Here is an 18,063-nt window from a genome sequence, read left to right as displayed (position 1 = left end):
TCAGTAAAAAATTAGTACCAGAGATCAAAACTGGGGCCCTGGCATACAAATGTTTTCAGGACAGATACTTTTTTTTATTCCCATAACCCAAAAGAGACCACTTCAGCCATAAAAATGTAAGCAGAATTTCAGTTGGAAGGAAGGACAGGTTAGGCAGGCTGCTGTTTGCCTAAGGTGAAAGGCCCCTTTATGATTTAGTTAAAACATAAAATGCAAAGCACATTTGCAGTTCTTGGAGAGAAACAGAAAAACTTTATCTGCCTAAGTCACACCTGCATTCTTTTGTTCCTCCTTTTCCAGTTAATTTGCTAGATTAAAAAACTATTTTAATGATTAGATGGAGAACAGATTGGAAGACAGATAACAGAATGCTAAAAGGAACTGTCACAAAAGGAGAAATAAAATGAAAGCATGTGAAAGAAGAAAACAAAATGTTTGCTGTATTGATATTTTTTTTTTTTAATGTGAGAAGCAGAAAATGCCAGCCCTCTGCTTCAAAGCTGCACTCAAACCAGCGCCAGCAAACACATCATTGTGAAGTAGACTATGCCAGGCCTAGGTGCAAGGAAGAGGCCAGGGCAGATGGCAGGATCCTGAGTTCCCAAAACAAGAGAGGAGGTCGCCCTATGAATGTTTCTTAAGAAAACAGGAGACATTCCAAAACTCTAACTTGTTGCCTGTGGTTTATAAACAGTAATTCTTGGATTTGCCCCAGAGACAGGCCATCTGGACTGCTGGGACTTCACTGACCTGTTTGAAGCACTTGTGGTCCACGAGCCTCTGAAGGACAGTAGCATGAAATGAAGGATTTAGTGGTGAGGGGAGGAAGGATAGGAGGTGGGGAAATAGGTTGTATTTGTTTTTCATTCAACCTTGTTTTAGCTCCTCTGCAGATTGAGAGGGGATGTGGAGAAACTATACTATTTAATATAAGAATGTTGTGGGAGATGCAGAAAGTATGGCGGAGGGCTTGAGAGTCACTGTCAAAATAGATTTCTCATGGGTGAGTAATTTCAACACACCTCTTGAGCATCTGACATGAGTCAGGCAGACACTGTAGATACTTGAATGAACACAGCAACTGAGCATCTTGGATATTTTGTTTGTTTGTTTACTTGTTTGTTTTGGTTTTGGGCCACACCCGGTGATGCTCAGGGATTGCTCCTGGCTAAGTGCTCAGAAATTGCTCCTGGCTCAGGGAACCATATGGGACGCCAGAGATAGAACCCAGGTTCATTGTGGATCAGCCGCGTGCAAGGCAAACGCCCTACTGCTGTGCTATTGCTCCAGCCCTAGCAACTTGTTTTTTTTTTTAAAAGATTCTATACTTTTTTGAATAGATGGACAAAGAACATGTCTCTCTGAGACCAGTTCCTAGCTTTTTCTCTCTTCTCACCCTATACTTGAAGTTCTGTGGAGAATTAAGGCCTTCTTCCTGTCTCCAGAATAAACCCAACTCAGTTCTACCATCAGCCTCTACCCTTGTGTGCCCTTCTATCTGACAAGTTCCATCTTGACTTCATCTGGCTTTGTTCTCCCTCTGTTCAGCTGTCCACTGGCAAATCATCTCTCGAAGAGTTTCCCTAGGAAATTTGGAGTGACAGTACAGTGAGTAGGGAGCTTACCTTGCACGCAGCCATTCCAGATTAGATCCTTGGCATGGTCCCCTGAGTACCACCAAGGAATAAATAGCTTCTGAGAAAAACTACATGGAGACCCTACCCTTCTTTCCTGCAAAAAAAAAATCACAAAAACTAATACAAAAAATGAAATAGAAGAATTCAATCCAAAAAGGAAACAGCTGCTGGCATGGACAGACATAGGTGATGCCAACGCACTACCAATGCCTGGTGTGAAAAATGATAATGATTGTCTCAGAAGTCTTGCCATGTCCCCAACCCCTATGTTGTAATTTTAACACTGACCACATGGATGATGGGCTTGATACTTTAAACCAGGGCCTGGAGAGATGATACAGGAGGTAAAGCGAGGAACTGAATTTGGCTGAACACATATTGCACCTTAGTTCAATCCCCAGCACTACATATAATTTCCTAATCACTGGCAGGTATGACTACTGAGCACAAAGCCAAGAATAAATCCTGAGCATAGCTGAGTGTGGCCCAGCTCTCCATTCTCACACCCCAAAATTTTTCCTTTCAAATTCAGAGTAATTCAGTAAAGGTTCCCATCACACTTCTCCACATCATTTTTAAACTACTTCTTTAGAATTAGTTCTTCAGTATTACCAAATTATTTTTCTCCATTTTCTTCTATGGATATTGGCCTTAAATTGAAAACATGAGTGGTCTAAAGTTCTTATGACATTATATGCATTATATGCAGTTAAATTATTATAACGCTTCCAAATTACATCTTGGTCAACATATTAGAAAATATGTGTCATCAGACAATATACATAAAATTATAGGCATGTAATCACTTTACATGTTCTTATATTGGCTAATAAAACTATACACTGCCACGTGCTGAAAATTAAATTTTTATTTGATGACACATCAACACAACCAAACTTCTCAAATCTCCAGACTTATATTTGAGTACTGTTCCTGAGACTATGGACAGAAATGCAGTGAATCTGAGAAGTGCTAAGCAGATGTCCTATTGATCCATAATCTCATCTGATAAAGACACATTTGGGGGTTTTTATTTATTTTTTGGCCCAAACCCGGTGATGCTCAAGGGTCGCTCCTGGCGTGGGGGACCATATGGGAAGTCAGGAGATCAAACCACGGTCTGTCCTGGGCTAGCGCACGCTAGCAGCCCCTGATAAATACACATTTTAGAAGATCATGAACTATGTATTCTCTACCAGTAAGTTGAAAAAGTCTGGGCCCGGAGAGATAGCACAGCGGCGTTTGCCTTGCAAGCAGCCGATCCAGGACCAAAAGGTGGTTGGTTCGAATCCCGGTGTCCCATATGGTCCCCCGTGCCTGCCAGGAGCTATTTCTGAGCAGACAGCCAGGAGTAACCCCTGAGCACTGCCGGGTGTGGCCCAGAAACCAAAAAAAAAAAAAAAGTTGAAAAAGTCTAGGGTAAAATTCCTGATTTCAAGAAAATATTCTGGGGGATTTATATTCAGTATTTTAGGGTGGAGACTTGTAGGGCCAGGGATGAAACTCAAGGCCTTGCACCTGTAAGACATATATGCCTATTACTCGAGTCACATCCCCAATTCTAGAACTTCCCTTTGATAATAACCAAAAGATGTTGTGGCCCCAGAGCTGTGAAGAAAGACCATGTAAAAGATCATTTATTGGTATCACATCAAAAAATTCCCAAAATATTTTGACATATATGATTTCTCTATTTTATAGCACTATAAGGAAATTTTGCCATTTGTTGTTGCTGCTGACATTTAGACACTGCATTCCATTTTACTGTGTAATAGACCCCAAATCAAACCAATCAGATACTGTCTGACAATATCTTTGCTTATTTATTTGCAGGAGGGCACACCTGGAAGCACTCTGGGGCTAGTTTCAGTTTAGTGCTCAGACATCACTGTGGCTAGGCTCCAGGAACCACAAAATGCTGGGGATTGAATCCAGGGTTCTCACATACAAAGCACACCACCCTCCAGCTCCATGAGCTATTTATCTGACTTTGACAATGTCTTTAAAACATAGGTAAATGTCAATAGGCAAAATAACATCCTCCATTTGTTCCTCTCTGATTCCTCTTTACTATAGAGAAGGACTATCTGTGATTTGTCCTATCTACCCACTTCAATCTCCTCCTCTCTTGCTTTCATGTGAGATCTTGTTATTGGACAACCACCTTCTAACTTTGTGAAAATTTATGAAAAACAAATTTCAAGGCATCCCACTCTCATTGAGCTGCCAGCCCATACCAGGGAAGCTGGGCATATTTGATGCCTTATAAAACAGGTGCCAAAATAGGCCTGACCAAGGTTTCTTAAAAAGATTAAATATAGGAGCCAGAGTGATAGCACAGCGGTAGGGTATTTGCCTTGTATGTAGTGAACCGGGTTCGATCCCTGCATCCCACATGATCCCCTGAGCCTACCAGGAGCAATTTCTTAGTGCAGAGCCAGGAGTAACACCTGAGTGCCACCGGGTATGCCCCCCCCCCACAAAAAAAAGATTAAATATAGAACTTCCATATGATCTGGAATTCCACTCTTAGGTATATACTCAAAAGAATTAAAAGACACCTGGTACTTATTGCTGGCACCATTGGTTGAGCATTGTTGGGTGTAAGTTTGTAGGCCACAGCCTCTCCATAGCATCTCTGGGTAGCCCAAGTTCCCTTCACTGTAGAATCTGAGCAACGCCACCTCATTGCTCCCTTGCATTGAGCTGCCATGCCTGGGGGAAAAGAATAGTCAGGAGTAACCCCTGACTGTCACTGGGTGTGGCTCAAAGCCCATAAATAAATAAATACATAAATGAATGAATGAATGAATGAATTTGTTGATGGAAAACAGGCATGCCCACCAACATACAATGAGTCATCAAATGTAGGATATACATATGAGGACAAATTTATCTATAGAAAGGAATGAAGTACAGTCAGGTAATGCATAAAAGACTGAGAATATTTTGAGAGATTTTTTAGGTGACTGTGTTTCTGTGATTGGCATCAAGTGTAATGATACAAACCTAAATGAAGGTATTATATTGGCTGTCCAATATTATATTTTGGCTGTCCAATATTATATTTTGGCTGTCCAAACAGGCTGTCCACTGTCAACCAAACCATTGTGAAGCAACATATGACTATATTGATATGTGCTGCAACATGTAAGGAACTAGCAAGCATCATACTTCCTGAAATGAAACCAGGCACAGATGGAAAAATAAGATAGGGAATCAATTCTAAGAGACAAGAAGTAAAAGAGATATGCCAAAGGCTGAGTAGATTATCATTGGATACACTGAGTTTCTGTTGAAGGTAACCAAGATTTGAGTGTAGATTTGAGTGTAGATTTGAGTGTAGATTTGTAGGTAGTGGTGATCTCTGTACACACTGTGGATGTATTTGATGCTACAAACTGCATGTTTACCAAAAATTAAATTATAAATATTATGCTAGGCACATTCATCTCATGAAAACAGTATTTGACAGAAGACTAGGGAGATAAAATGCACAGGTTGAAGTAGTTATTCTGAGTACTGAGCTGAGAGTAACCCCTGAGTATCACTGGTTGTGACCTAAAAACAAAAAAATTGGAGGCAGAGGGCACAAAAAGAACCTGTTTTTACTTGGGCCTGGAGAGATAGTACAGCCTATAACGCACTTAACTTGCACGCAGCCAACATAGGTTTGATTTTCAGCAGCCCTAACTCTGGGTGTGGCTCCCAAAACAAAAAAAAATTTTTTTTTCTGGTCTGGGCCTGTAGTGGGAAGCTTGGATGTTCTCTAAGATTTAGAAAAGTCACCCCTCACCCAGAGCATGGTATAGAATTAGTTTATCTATAATCCAAGTGCAACCTAGTCTCAAGACAGGACAAAAGCTGTAGAAAGGACCGGGAAGCAGCTTCTGGTGTCTCTAGGCCTGGACAGAAACTTCTGCACCTGGCTTAAAAGGGGTATGTGGTCCAGCAAGCACAAAACAACTTTTTTGGAATTTGTGTATTTTTTCTTTTCTTTTGTTGTTGATATTATATTTTTGGGTTGAGGCGACAGATTCAGAGTGCTCAGGGACTGCATCTAAATCTGCTCAGGGATCAGTCTTGGTAGGCTCACAGGACCATTCATTTGCAGTGCCAGACATCAAACCCAGGCTATCCACATGCAAGGCAAGTGCCTTGCCAACTGTTCTCTCACTCACTGGCCTGCCCCCTTTAGAGGTGTCACAATAATCAATTTTCTAATAAGCAGGCTCCAAAGAGGTACATCTTGTTTTCTTAGTAGTGATATAAACTAATTTAAAAAAGAGAGAAAGAGAAAGGAGTTTCTGAAAGGCCTTGCATTGGGTTGGGGAGATAGTACAGAGAATAAGGCACTTGCCTTGAGCACAGTTGACATGGATTCAATCTCTTGCACTACATATGGTTCCCTGATCATCACCAGGAGAGATCCTTGGGCACAGAGCAGAGCCAGGAATAAGCCACAGATATCACAGTGTGCAGCCCACCCCACCAAATACAGAATGAACTTACAACTTCAAATATTTGAAGTTGTTTAGGAAAGTAGGTGTTATTTTTTGTTTTGTTTTGTTTTTGTTTTTGGGCCACACCCGGCGTTGCTCAGGGGTTACTCCTGGCTATCTGGCTCAGAAATAGCTCCTGGCAGGCATGGGGGACCATATGGGACACCGGGATTCGAACCAACCACCTTTGGTCCTGGGTGGGCTGTTTGCAAGGCAAACGCCGCTGTGCTATCGCTCCGGGCCCAGTTATTTTCATGAAAAACTAATCTTAGTGTGCAAGCAGCTAATGAGCCAATATGCCGAGACAAGGGGACTCATTGATGCAGATGCTAGCAACTGAGAAGACAGTGGACTTGTCCTCTCTGAACATTTTGCTCCTAGGTTGGGAATAGGAGCTGAGTGAGTTTATATGGGACTGGTTAGTGGAAAAGTACAATAGAATAAATCTTTCAGCAGCATCTGATCTTTGCTCTTTCCTCCCTTCTCTCAGTCCCTGAACCAGGAATTCAATCACACATGAGTGGAACGCTCCTTCTTTAGGACTGGGAAACAATACAGACACGAGAAGTTCCTAGAAGTAAATATGCCTATGTGGAGGTGCTCTAAAATAATTGCTCTTATGTTTGCTTGTACCACACACACACACACACACACACACACACACACACACACACACACACACACACACACACTTTGCAGTTTTGGCAACTTATTTTTACTCTTTTGGTGACCAGGGCACTTGGCACATGCAAGTTTGTGCGTGCACATCTCTCCTCTTGTAATTAGTGTTTGGTTTGATGGGGGGGGGGCACACCCCCCGTAGTCAGGGTTTACTCCTGGCTCTGTATTCAGGAATCACTCCTGGCGATGCTCAGTGCTGGGAATGAAACTGAAGTTTCATTCAAACTCCCCAATAAAATTGTTTTGAAGTTTATACAGATTTTAAAAAGAAAAGTTACTTGAGTTAGGTTGGCTTTCGTTGTGGTCTCCCAACTCCGTCATGCTGTTTGGAATGGACATTCAAGTCAGCCTTCAGTGAATTAGACCCCACTACTCTTGGCAAATTGAAAAATTGTGCAAGGCAAGGTGAGAGAGAGAGAGAGAGAGAGAGAGAGAGAGAGAGAGAGAGAGAGAGAGAGAGAGAGAGAGAAGGGAGAAGCAAAGAGAAGAGAGGGGAGAGAGGAGAAAGACAGAGGAAACAGGAGAGAAAAAAGAGGTGTGAGAGAGAAAAGAAAGATGAGAGAAAGAAAGGAGAAAGGGAGAGAGGAAGAAAGGAGAGACGAGAGAGAAGAGAAGGAAAGAGGAGAAGAGAAAGGAAAGAGACAGGAGAAAGAGGAGAGAGACAGAGAAGAGAGAAAAGAGAGGAGGAGAGACAGAGAGGAGAGAGAAGACAGGAGAAAGAAGAGAGACAGAGAGGAGACAGGAGAGAGAAAAGAGAGAGGTGTAAGAAAGAAGAGAGGAGGGGGGAGAGAGGAGAAAAGAGAGAGGAGAGGAAAGGGAAAGAAGAGAGAGGAGAGGAGAGAAACAGAGAGAGAGAGAGAGAGAGAGGTGTAAGAGAGGAGAGAAAGAAAGAGAGGAGAGGGAGAGAGAGGACAGAGAGGAGGGAGACAGGAAGAGAGGAGAGAGAGAGGAGAGAGAGAAGAGAGACAGAGGAGGGAGAGAGTTTGCAACTCGCCAGGCCAATGTGTCACCTGCGCGGCCAATGAGGCGCGTCTCCCCGAAAGCCGGAACGGGTCCAACAGGTTTGCGTCTCGGGGCGCCCGGCCGGGGTTGGGGGAAGAGGCTGTCACTTGCCGCGTCCGACCTCCCCTTCCCTCCCTGCCCTCCCCTTCCCTCCGTCCTCCCTCCGCCGGCCCGGCCGGCCCCGTCTCCTGCCTCCAGCGCGTCCAGGTCGGCGGTCCGAGGCGCGCTGGTCGGCTCTCTGCGCGCCCGGGACGGTGGCGCGGGGCCCGGGGACGCGGGCGCGGACGGTGCCCTCGGGCGGCGGCCCCCGATGACCGAGCTCCAGCAGGATGTGGAAGACCCGAAGCCTGCCAAAGGGCTGGGGAAGAGAGAGGGCAAAGTCGGCTCAGCCCCCGTAAGTCTCTCTGTCTCTCTGTCTCTCTCTGTCTCTCTGTCTCTCTCTCTCTGTCTCTCTCTGTCTCTCTCTCCCTCTCCTCTCCTCCTCTCCTCTCCTCTCTCTCTCCTCTCTCTCTCCTCTCTCTGTCTCTCTCTCCTTCTCTCTCTCCTCTCTCTCCCTCTCCTCTCTCTCCTCTCTGTCTCTCTCCTTCTCTCTCTCCTCTCTCCCTCTCCTCTCTCTGTCTCTCTCACCCTCTTTCTTCTCTCCTGTCCTCTCTCTCCTTCTCTCTCCCTCTGTCTTCTGTCTCTCTCTGTCTCTCTCTGTCTCTCTCTGTCTCTCTCTCTGTCTCTCTCTCATGTCTCTCTCTCTGTCTCTCTCTGTCCTCTCTCTCAGTCTCTCTCTCTCTCTCCTCTCCTCTCTCCCTCTCCTCTCTCTCTCCTCTCTCTCCTCTCTCTCCTCTCTCTGCCAACCGGTGGGATGGCACCGCGCTTGCCCTGCCAGGCTTTCTCTTTGGGGAGGCCCGGGTCCGGGGTGGACAACGGTTTCCTGGGGTTTGGGGGAGAACTTTGGGAGTTCGCAAGTCCTCGATCGTTCTTTTTTTTGCCTCTTCTGGATACTGGCAGGGCCATACATAGCTCGGGAGGGGCGCAGGCCGGTGCAGATGGGTTGTTGGATTGGGGGTTGCTAGTTTTGCCATTCCCAAGGGAGATCTGGAGGGCGAGGATCTCTTCTCCCCTCTTCTTCGGACCTTCTAGTCCGAGGGAAGGAGCCAAGTTCCAACTTGATTTCACTCGCCCTACTTATTTCTTTCTGATGTATGGAGGATGCAGTTGTCTCCGGATGGCATCTGCTTGCTTCCTGGCCTCGCCAAGAGAGAGATAGATTGATGCTGCTTGTCGTCCCAATCGGGGGCTTGAGCATCATTTTCTCTCCACCCCCGCATGGCTCTTCTCAAGAGACTGTGCCAGTGGAAAATAAGAAATATATCCCCCCCCCCCACAATCACCACCACCAAAAACAGCCCACCCCGAAACAGCACTGTCTGGAGTTGCATATTCAGCACCCAAGTTCTTACTTTTTCTTGAAAGGGTGGGGTCGGAGGGGAGGGGGCGGTGCTTTCTCTGAACACAGGGAATAGATAATAAATAAAACACTTAAATCATTGGACTGTCCTCCTAAAAGATTCCTGTACCTAGCAGGAATTTTGCATTCTGATTTAAGAGACTGGAGACCAAGCATTTTCATTACAAGGAAGGAGTTAGCTTCTTGCAATAAAATTTATTTCTCTGCTATCACAATTTATTTTTTTTAAAGATCCCGATGTGTGATTATTTACATGGTAATCTAAACTTTAGTTTTTGTTTTTTTCTTAAGTTCTTTTGAGACCAACACTCAGCTATGCTCAGGACTTAGTCCTGGCTCCGTGCTTAGGAGACCCATATGTGATGCTGAGGATTGGGTCTGGGATGGGTCGTGGTGTCAGCATGTACAGGGAACAAAAGAAAAAGAAGGATTATGTTCTTATTTGCAATGTAACTACATTAAATAATGTTCAGGTAAATAAGGTTCAGTTCTATTTTGGTGGCACTACACTTGTGTTTTGGTGGTACTTAAAGTGCTTTATTGATATTAGAATGTAGAATAGAGTGTCTTCTCCCTACTGTGGACCCCTTGTCTCGTTTTTAATTCATAATTCTTTTATCCTTCATACTTTTATTTATTTTTTTTTTTTTTTGGTTTTTAGGTCACACCCGGCAGTGCTTAGGGGTTACTCCTGGCTCTACACTCAGAAATTACCCCTAGCAGGCTAGGGGGGACCATATGGGATGCCAGGATTCAAACCACCAACTTTCTTCATGCAAGGCAAACGCCTTACCTCCATGCCATCTCTCCGGCCCCTCCCTCATAATATATTTTTTTCTTTTTTTTGGTTTTTGGGCACACCCGGCGTTGCTCAGGGGTTACTATCCCCCTGGCTGTCTGCTCAGAAATAGCTCCTGGCAGGCACAGGGGACCATATGGGACACCAGGATTCAAACCGACCACCTTTGGTCCTGGATCGGGCTGCTTGCAAGGCAAATGCCGCTGTGCTATCTCTCCAGGCCCTCCCTCATACTGCTTAAATAAAATGTTTGGTCTGTCTACACACATATTCTATGTACTTATCTATGGAGTTTGGAACAAAGTTTTTGAAGAATAGCTGTGATTTGTTTCAAAGGCTTTGGTCATATTCTCTTGCTGTGCTTGTTTCTTTGTCAACTTTCCTTTGCCTTCCAGTATTGTCAACTAACATGATTCCTTTTATGACAAAAAGATGATTGAGAAAAAATTGCTATAGGTGTGATCCTTAGAAAATGTTTATTTTCTTGCCCCCCAAATAAAATCCTAATCTTACACTAAATATTTAAGTCAAAGGGGAAAGCACCTCTCAGATAGACTGTCTGAGTCTTACCATCTCATACATGGTGGTGGAGAGAGGCGTGTTGAGTGGCACTAGCAAAACTTGCACCCTGGACTTTAAACTCCTCATCCAGAACTCAGTGTAATACTAAGTTCAAAAAGCAGAATGTTTCAAGTCAGGGTTCCTGAGCTTTGGATTTAACAGTCACGGTTATCTAGAATAGCATTCTTCTGCCTTTTTATCCCTGAGCACCAGCACTGGTTCCACAGAATGGCAATTGTAATCAAGGTGGTAAACCAGTGGCTTTCAACCTCTACACATACTGACAGAAGACCACTGATTTAGGACCAGTGTTTCCTCAACCATTTATATAATTTTCACCTGTGGTTCCTTAGAATATCCTGGGGGTCTTAGGAAGCATATGACTGCCTGTTGAGATAGATCTATTTTGCATTGTCAGTTTAGATGATTGTTGATGCAGTGAAAAGAATCTGCCTAGCACAGTGATTCTCAAAGTACATTGCATATTGAATCACCTTAATCCTAATATACTTAAAAATTCTCAAGCCTCAGTCTGTGTCCCCACCCTACCCCCCCCGCCCCCTGCCCTGACTGATCCTGATGCCATTGCTCTTGGTGGTTGGCCTGGCCTCGGGCATTATGATGAGCTCATTAGAATGACCTTATGGGGACTCAGGGAGATAGTACAGAAGTGTGAGGTGCTAAATAAAACCTGAGGTTACATTCCCAGCACCACTAATGGTCCTTTGAGCCCACTCAGGAGTGATCTCTGAGTAGTGAAGCTCTGAGTACAGTCATGTGTAAACCGAAAAGGAAAAAGAAGAGTAGTTTGGAGGCCAGCGAGATAGCACAGTTGATAGAGTGTTTGATTTGCATGTGGCCAACACAGAGATGGTTGGATTCCCGGTATCCCATATGGGCTCCCCCAAGCCTGGCCAGGGGCGATTTCTAAGCACAGAGCCAGGAGTAACCCCTGAGCGCTGCTGGTTGTGACCCAAATAAAAAAAAAAAAGTTTGGATTTTAAAAGCTCCCTCTGTGATTTAATAAATGAGGAGCTTTTGAGAACCTCTGTTTTAGCACTCAGACTATTCTCATCTTAAATTCTATTAAAATCATGTAGTAAATAAGAATTGAAGCTCAAGTCTACTACATAGCCCTTCATTTGGAACTCAGTTTGATTAATTCACTTCAGTCAAACAAATACTGGAATACCTACTGTTTGCTCAGTAATTGTGGCGAATGCTAGAATGAAAGTGATCTAGAATTTGGTATCTGTTTTTTTTTTTTTTTGGACTCCTAAGAACAATGTGGGAGAGGGGGATGGGGAGGTTTATGTTTATGTGTATATTACTGTATTCTAGTGAAGTCGGTGGCCCTTGCAAATTAAACGTGAGCATAAAAGTTTTGACTTATAGCTGAATCTTTTCCTCTTTTAGTATGTTTATCTGCTTCGCAGTCTGATAAAATTCTCTTGGTTCACTGGTTCTTTTGTTTTCTCCTACAAAGTAGTAATTTCCAGGCCTCTTGAACTCACTTTTTATAGTCTATGGTTTTAGACACCATCTTCTGAATTCTTAAACTCCTGTTAACAGAGTAGTTCTAAGAGGGACTTAGGGCTGAGATAGTTCAACATTTGAAATGATTTTTAGTAGTCAAGTTAGAAACTCAGTCTGGGTTCATTGTTTTGAGCTTAGCCACTTATCACTAAGTGCCAAGATCTTGAAGTCCAGAGTGTCTCAATGAATGTTTCTTCCCAAGAATGTTAGGGTGACCTACATTCAAAGGATAAGAAAAGCTACCCTCTTTTCCCACAAGGGCATAATTACCGCCAGACGAGGCCTCACAGTAATTGCAGCTGGGATTGGTGGAGAATGCGTGTCACGTGGCTGACGTTCTGCTCAGCACTTGATACTCATTTTCATACAGATTGAAGTTGATGGTCTCCTTTGCTCCATTCGTACTTGTGTGAGAACATTTAAGTTCCGAAGGAAGTTGTACAACTGAAACAAAGGACACTGGTCAATAAAAGAAATTTGGAATTCAAGTCCAGATCTCCTTTAACTGGAGTTAAGAAATTAAGTTCATGGGCGCGTGGCGGTGGCGCTGGAGGTAAGGTGCCTGCCTTACCTGCGCTAGCCTTGGAAGGACCGCGGTTCGATCCCCCGGCATCCCATATGGTCCCCCAAGCCAGGAGCGACTTCTGAGCGCATAGCCAGGGAGTAACCCCTGAGCGTCAACCGGGTGTGGCCCCAAAACAAAAAAAAACAAAAAAAAAAAACAAAAAAAAAAAAAAAAAAATTAAGTTCATGTCTGTACCCTCCATTCCCGGAATTTGAAATCAGCCAACCAAGCATTTTAACCAGCAATGTTCCCAATTCAATGTCTAGTCGAGCAAGCCAAGCGTTTCATAGCCAGTCATACAAACAGGCCTCATGCTTAGAAAGTGATGATGCAAAGAAGTGAACCAAAACATATTCAAAGGCAGACACCAAAGGTAAAAAGCTTTTTTTCCTCCTTCTGTTGGAAGAGCCAATGGAAACCGATGACTGAATATAGTATGGAATCCTGAAACAGAAAAGGACATCAAACATATACAAATTTAATTATTTAAAAACAAATTTAATTTCTTTAAAAAGGAGGGATGGCCTGAAGTTCATGTCTCCTGTTCTCATTTTTATTCCTTTGTTCAAGCTGCCCCCACTCTCCTTTCTGAGTGTGTGTGTGTGTGTGTGTGTGTGTGTGTGTGTGTGTGTGTGTGTTTAAGTCAACTCACGTTCATTTAAAACCTTATTGCTTGGTCTAAATGGACATTTTCTTGAACACCCTTGGCCCCAGAGCCTAGTGAGAAGAAGGAAAGAAACTCAATGGAGGAGGAGAAATAAAATATGAAAGGTTGAGGGGTTGAGGGCTAGATACCAAGGAGTTCAGAAGTATTGGTGGAGATAAAAAAAGACAGAACTAAATATCCAAGCCAAAGTCAACAATCAAAGAATCAAGAGATCCAAATTCTAACAACCTAAACTTTAAATGGGCAGGCCGGGGTGGGGGTGGGTGGAGGATGGTGGTATGGGATACAAACATTGGTGGAAAGAGGTCAGCTCCTGGTGGGATTGGCCCTGATTCATTGTATGTCTGAAATCCACTATAAACAATTTTGTACATCATAATGGTTTCAATAAAATAAAATGAAATTGGGCCCGGAGAGATAGCACAGTAGTGTTTGCCTTGCAAGCAGCCGATCCAGGACCAAAGGTGGTTGGTTCAAATCCCGGTGTCCCATATGGTCCCCCGTGCCTGCCAGGAGCTATTTCTGAGCAGACAGCCAGGAGTAACCCCTGAGCACAGCTGGGTGTGGCCCAAAAATTAAAAAAATAATAAAAAATAAAAAAATAAAAAATAATAAAATGAAATTAAAGAAAAAACTAGAAATAATAGAATTGGATTGGTTCCCCAAGTATCTGCTATATGACCTTGGGTAATTTATTTAATCCCTCGTATGTCCCTATTTTCTTTTCTTTTCTTTTTTTTAATAATATTCTGGGCCCGGAGAGATAGCACAGCGGTGTTTGCCTTGCAAACAGCCGAACCAGGACCAAAGGTGGTTGGTTCGAATCCCGGTGTCCCATATGGTCCCCCGTGCCTGCCAGGAGCTATTTCTGAGCAGACAGCCAGGAGTCACCCCTGAGCAACGCCGGGTGTGACCCAAAAACCCAAAAAAAAAAAAAAAAAAAAAGAATAATATTTTTATTTAAGCACCTTGATTACAGACATGATTGTTGTTGGGTATCACTTATATAAATAACACTCCTTCACCAGTGCAACATTCCCACCACCAGTTCCCTCCCATTTCCCACCTCCCCCTTGTACTTGAGACAGGCCTTGCACTTCTCTCATTGTCTATGTCTCTATTTTCAAGGCATTCAGTGTTAGCAATTATTATTATAGCAATTAAAATGAACTGCTATATTTATGTTTTCAGAGATAGGTGTTAGTTTTTTTTATAAGAATTTTATGTCCGGGGCCGGGCGGTGGCGCTAGAGGTAAGGTGCCAGCTTTGCCTGCACTAGCCTAGGACGGACCATAGTTTCGATCCCCCGGTGTCTCATATGGTCCCCCAAGCCAGGAGCAACTTCTGAGGCGCATAGCCAGGGGAGTAACCCCTGAGTGTTTACCTGGGTGTGGCCCAAAAACCAAAAAAAAAAAAAAAAAAAAAAAAGAATTTTATGTCCTTAGCACGCAGCTTCCTGATAATATGTCTTCATGTTGCCATCATTTACAGTTAAAAAGTTGTGTAAAAAAATTAATAACAAGGATTCCAAAAGCCACCAACTTTTTTTTAATAATTTTTATTTTGACCAAAGTGGATTACAAATCTTTCAACAGTAAATATTTTAGGTACATAGTGACATTGAATCTGGGGCATTCCCACCACCAATGGTATGTCCTTTCTCCACCCCTGTTCCCAGCATGCATGCCCATATCCCCCCCTCTTTGGCCCCTGAGCTGCTAGTATAAGTGGTCCCCTCTGTGTCTATCTTGTTGTAGATTGGGTATCGATGCTGTTGTCATTGGGCTTTGGATTTTTGGTGTATAAGTCTGATTAGTTTTTATTTCTACTCAATGTTCATATGACTGTTTGGTCTTGGTACCCTCCATTATTTCCCTCTCATATTTGAGGCAGAACAAGATGGTTCAAGTTAATGTGGTTCTGTTTGAAGGAAGGAAAAAAAAAAGGGCAAAAATCAAACAAGCAAAAAACAGGAAGAGCCTTCTAGAGGCTATAAATATCAATTTAAGAGAAGAAAGGGAAAAATGAAGAAAAACATAGCAAAAAGGACAAAAAAAGAAAGAGAGAGAGAAAAGCACCACAGCAATAAAGACAACAACCAAACAATAAGCATGGCCCCAAAATAAAAACAAAACAAAGCGAAACAACAACAATAACAAAAAATCATTTGTGCCTCTCTCTCTCTCTCTCTCTCTCTCTCTCTCTCTCTCTTTCTCTTTGCATAGGCACAGTAAATATTGGGGAGATTAGAAAGGGGATTCCCTTAGCCTCAGAGATACAGGATTTATCCTCCCTTGAAGTAAGTATACGGTCAGGAATAATTCCAGGCTCTGTACATGCTCCAAAAGCCACACTGTTAAAACTTCACCAACAAATGCCTATAGACATAAAAATAAATAAATAAAAATAAAACCTAATTGCTTGTCATACTTATCTCCCTTATCAGTGCTCACCTTGCATACATATGGTCAGGCCACTGTATTGAGCTGTTGTTAATAGTACTATTAATTAATAATTTACATTTATTGACCGCTTCATTTGTACAAAGTACTTGGTTTTATTTTTTTATATACATGTAAACCCACATAGTAGTATAGTGTATCTCTTAGTCATTTCCCCCCTAACTCTTTGCAAACTGCAATCCCATTTTCCTCTATGGAATTTCTTCAAGAGCCCAACATTTATGCTTTCAATAACCACCTATTTATTGAGTTTGGGCACTTATTGAGTTTGGGTGGCAAAGCCCAGTGCTCACGATCAAGGTTGTTCAAGTTGGCATGCAGTCTGATAATCTCAGAGGAAGACCTTAAAAATCTTCTTAAACTGGGATCAGAGAGTACAATAGAAGGGCACCTGCCTTGCATGCAGACAACCTGGGTTCAACCCCTGGTACCTTGTATGATCTCACTAGGAGTGAACTCCCCAAGCACAAAGCCAGACATAAGCCCCAGTTACTTCCAGGTGTAGGCCAAAACAAAACAAATCCTCTTAATCCAGTTTTCTTTTTTTTTTGTTGTTGTTTTTTTTTGGGGGGCCACACCCAGCGGTGCTCAGGGGTTACTCCTGGTTGTCTGCTCAGAAATAGCTCCTGGCAGCACGGGGGACCATATGGGACACCGGGATTCGAACCAACCACCTTTGGTCCTGGATCGGCTGCTTGCAAGGCAAATGCCGCTGTGCTATCTCTCCGGGCCCTTAATCCAGTTTTCCATCAATAGCAGTTAGATTCTTTTACTGGCCTAAGAACCATGATTTGTTTATTTGTCTATGAATTTGAAGAGAGGCTGCAGACTTAAACCATCACTGAAATGCTGTTTGATTAAAAACTACTAAGTGCCACTCTTCTTGCCAACATTCCTCATTTAGTTCCATATTTCCCATCGCAGTCTAGCTTTTCCCTACTTTGACTTTTTCATTCTGAATTTTATGTTCCTAGTACATAGTTCTAAAATAGTTTGACTCTTTGGGCATTTCATATGATGCACTTTTATTTATTTTGCTATTATTGCTTCTAGTTTTTGGTGCCAACACTATGCTGTGCTCAGCAGTCATTTCCTGGTGATGACTCAGGCGACCATATTGAGTGCCATGGATCACACCACTGTCAGCTATGTGCAAGACAATTACCTTAACCTCTGAACTAGCTCCCTAGTCTGCACTTTTATTTCTTTTTTTTTTTTTGGTTTTTGGGTCACACCCGGTCGATGCTCAGGGGTTACTCCTGGCTGTCTGCTCAGAAATAAGCTCCTGGCAGGCACGGGGACCATATGGGACACCGGGATTTGAACCAACCACCTTTGGTCCTGGATCGGCTGCTTGCAAGGCAAACGCCGCTGTGCTATGCTCTCCGGGCCCACTTTTATTTCTTAAAATCTCTAAAATATACTTCTTTCTATAAAAGAATCTAACAATGGCCAGCTTACTTTCAAGGGATTTCCAAAATTATTTATAACTAATAAATTCTATACCTGCAGGCAAAATGACTTTGACCTATATTTCAAATATATAATATATATTTAATATAATATATATATTTGTAATGAAATTTTTGATTTTTAACTTTGAATAACTTGGGACTTAAGAATTCAAGGAATTGAAAAAGAAGAATTCAAGAAATTGATTCAACTTTGTATTAATGTGTGGTGGGGAGGAAGAGAGGAGATGTAGACAACATAAACATTTTACTTAAAAGGAAGTTATCTGGTGTCATCAAGAAATACAATGGTGGGCCGGAGAGATAGCATGGAGGTAAGGTATTTGCCTTTCATGCAGAAGGTCATTGGTTCGAATCCCGGCGTCCCATATGCTCCCCAGAGCCTGGCAGGAGCAATTTCTGAGTATGGAGCCAGGAGTATCCCCCTGAGTGCCTGCCGGGTGTCACCCAAAAAAAAACAAAAACAAAAACAAAAAAAAGACAATGGTGTGGCTGGAGAGAGTTCTGTAAGCAGAGGTGCTACCTTCTGTGCAGCCAACCCTGGTTCTATTCCTGGAACCCCAAAATGGTCCCCTAAGTTCCACAGAAGTGATCTCTGAGTGGCAGTCAGGAGTAAATCATGAGCATTGCCACGTTGTGGTTTAAAACACATAATAATAATTAAAAATATTAAGTGATCATGGGCCGCTCGTTTTATGACTCAAGTGGTAGGCCCTCGAG

The 18,063-nt window shown here is 43.0% G+C and overlaps 1 protein-coding gene across 2 annotated transcripts in view; it reads left to right on the top strand.

Annotated features, from left to right (window-relative positions):
• The window catches only part of GRAMD2B (GRAM domain containing 2B), a 126,324-nt gene that overhangs the window by 40,831 nt on the left and 67,430 nt on the right, over positions 1 to 18,063 (top strand). Inside the window, exons 1-2 of one of the 2 annotated variants that reach the window (XM_049771861.1) lie at positions 8,133 to 8,210; positions 15,635 to 15,639. The exons of the other annotated variant lie outside the window; for it this stretch is intronic. Of the exons in view, the coding sequence (XP_049627818.1) occupies positions 8,133 to 8,210; positions 15,635 to 15,639 (83 nt within the window). Of the gene's footprint in view, positions 1 to 8,132; positions 8,211 to 15,634; positions 15,640 to 18,063 lie in introns of those variants that run through there. 2 annotated transcript variants of the gene reach the window in all.

Source organism: Suncus etruscus, chromosome 4 (assembly GCF_024139225.1).
Source record: "Suncus etruscus isolate mSunEtr1 chromosome 4, mSunEtr1.pri.cur, whole genome shotgun sequence".
Lineage (NCBI taxonomy): Eukaryota > Metazoa > Chordata > Mammalia > Eulipotyphla > Soricidae > Suncus > Suncus etruscus.
This window is presented reverse-complemented; position numbering and strand designations above follow the sequence as displayed.